Here is a 2,799-nt window from a genome sequence, read left to right as displayed (position 1 = left end):
ATATTCCCACAGAATTCCTCACCAGCGGATCCCGGATGATTTCCCGCCAGTAGTGACACACCAAACTGACGTTGAGGTACAAATCCGACAGCGGCAAAAAAGAGAAAATATTCCTGAGGATTTCAACGGGAAGCTCATCCATTTTTCCCTGAGGAATTTCCCAGTCCCGAGTTCCCAGCAGCCCGAAATGGGAATCGGGAATTGGCTCCACTTCCAGCTCTTCCCATTCCTGTTTGATCCGGCTCCGTTCGGGAATTTCCCCGTCGGGATCACCCCATGGATGCTGCTCCGCGTTGGGAATTCCTGAGGATGCTGAGGGATGAGGTCTTTTCCTGGAATGTGCTTTAGGAGGTGGCACGAGGTTCTGGTTATCCGGGAAAATTGTGGGATTGCTGCTGGGATTTTCCATGATCCCAAAGGAATTGTCGGATTCGGGGAAAAAGGGATCGAGAGGCTCATCCTTGATCCCGCAGTTTGTGGTCCCAGCGGATCCCGTTTGTGGGGTCTTTGGGGTCCCGAAGAATTCCAGGATTTTCCTCTGCTGGCCTGGTCCTGCAGCAAGGGGAAAAGAGGGAATGAATTCCATGGAAAACTGGGAATGAATTCCATGGAAAAGTGGGAATGAATTCCATGGGAATCAGGGAATGCCTGGTTCTGCATGAAGGGGAAAAGAGGGAATGAATTCCATGAAAGAGTGGGAATAAATTCCATGGGAATCAGGGAATACCTGGTCCTGCATGAAGGGGAAAAGAGGGAATGAATTCCATGGAAAATTGGGAATGAATTCCATGGAAGAGTGGGAATGAATTCCATGAAAGAGTGGGAATGAATTCCATGGAAAATTTGGAATAAATTCCATGGAAAATTCGGAATGAATTCCATGGAAAATCGGGAACGAATTCCATGGGAATCAGGGAATGCCTGGTCCTGCATGAAGGGGAAAAGTGGGAATGAATTCCATGGAAAATTGGGAATGAATTCCATGGAAAATTGGGAATGAATTCTATGGAAGAGTGGGAATTAATTCCATGGGAATCAGGGAATGCCTGGTCCTGCATGAAGGGGAAAAGTGGGAATGAATTCCATGGAAAATTGGGAATGAATTCCATGGAAGAGTGCGAAGGAATTCCATGGAAGAGTGCGAAGGAATTCCATGGGAATCAGGGAATGCCTGGTTCTGTATGAAGGGGAAAAGGGGGAATGAATTCCATGGGAATCAGGGAATGCCTGGTCTTGCATGAAGGGGAAAATTGGGAATGAATTCCATGGAAAATTTGGAATGAATTCCATGGAAGAGTGGGAATGAATTCCATGGAAAATTGGGAATTAATTCCAGGGAAGAGTGGGAATGAATTCCATGGGAATCAGGGAATACCTGGTCCTGCATGAAGGGGAAAAGAGGGCATGAATTCCATGGAAAATTAATTAATTAATTAATTCCATGGAAGAGTGGGAATGAATTCCATGGAAAATTAATTAATTAATTAATTCCATGGAAGAGTGGGAATGAATTCCATGGAAAATTTGGAATGAATTCTATGGAACAGTGGGAATGAATTCCATGGGAATTAGGGAATGCCTGGTCCTGAACAAAAGGGAAAATTGGGAATGAATTCCATGGGAATCAGGGAATGCCTGGTTCTGCACAAAGGGGAAAATTGGGAATGAATTCCATGGAAATCAGGGAATACCTGGTCCTGCATGAAGGGGTAAAGTGGGGAATGAATTCCATGGAAAATCGGGAATTAATTCCATGGAAAATCGGGAATTAATTCCATGGGAATTAGGGAATACCTGGTCCTGCAGCAAGGGGAAAAGAGGGAATGAATTCCATGGAAAATTGGGAATTAATTCCATGGAAAGGTAGGAAGGAATTCCATGGGAATCAGGGAATATCTGGTTCTGCATGAAGGGGAAAATTGGGAATGAATTCCATGGAAAATTGGGAATGAATTCCATGGAAAATTGGGAATGAATTCCATGGAAGATTGGGAATAAATTCCATGGAAAATTGGATTAATTCCATGGAAGAGTGGGAATAAATTCCATGGGAATCAGGGAATGCCTGGTCTTGCATGAAGGGGAAAATTGGGAATGAATTCCATGGAAAATTTGGAATGAATTCCATGGAAATCAGGGAATGCCTGGCTCTGCAGGAAGGGGGAAAGTGGGACTGAATTCCATGGAAAATTGGGAATTAATTCCATGGAAGAGTGGGAATGAATTCCATGGAAAATTGGGAATTAATTCCAGGGAAGAGTGGGGATAAATTCCATGGGAAGCAGGGAATCCTGGTTCTGTATGAAGGGGAAAAGAGGGAATGAATTCCATGGAAAAGTGGGAATGAATTCCATGGAAGAGCAGAAGCCACTCTGATCCATTCCCTGTGTCCTGTCCCTGCAGCCCTGTGTCCCAGCCCCTCTCCAGCTCTCCTGGAATGTTCTGGAATCTCCCCCTGTTATTTTCCCTTCTCCTGGTGAACATTCCCAACTCTCCCAGAGCAGAAAGGACCCCGGAATTCCCGAGCAGCACCTTTGGGGTGTCTCCTCCGGGGAATGGGGTGAAGATTCCTGTTCCCAGTTTCTCGTGCCCGGCTCAGGGGCTGCGTCAGCGGCGCCGAACCCTCGGCACTCTGAGCCAGAGCTTCACACTCAGGGGCTGTGAGACGCCTCCTCCTGAGCCTCTCCATCCCTCTGATCGCACGGAAAAACCTGGAAGAAATGGGAAAATCCCAAATCCAAGAGTGAGGGATTTTTTATTCCATTCCAGAGAAGGCCCCGTTCCCGAGATCCCCTCACT

The 2,799-nt window shown here is 46.3% G+C and overlaps 1 protein-coding gene across 1 annotated transcript; it reads right to left on the bottom strand.

Moving 5' to 3' along the window:
• Positions 1–22: 22 nt before the first annotated feature.
• Positions 23–2,761, bottom strand: LOC130588198 (F-box DNA helicase 1-like; the record flags this gene model as incomplete). Its single annotated transcript, XM_057389151.1, has 2 exons — positions 2,533–2,761; positions 23–552 (listed from the first exon to the last, which is right to left on the bottom strand). Coding segments are annotated over exons 1-2 (687 nt in total), but the record flags the coding sequence as incomplete, so codon positions are not given.
• Between the last annotated feature and the right edge of the window lie 38 nt (positions 2,762–2,799).

The sequence above is a fragment of the Malurus melanocephalus genome, unplaced genomic scaffold (assembly GCF_030028575.1).
Source record: "Malurus melanocephalus ecotype Western Australia unplaced genomic scaffold, MMel_1.1 scaffold_3732, whole genome shotgun sequence".
Lineage (NCBI taxonomy): Eukaryota > Metazoa > Chordata > Aves > Passeriformes > Maluridae > Malurus > Malurus melanocephalus.
Note: the sequence above shows the minus strand (reverse complement) of the source record. Positions and strands in the feature narration are given on the sequence as shown.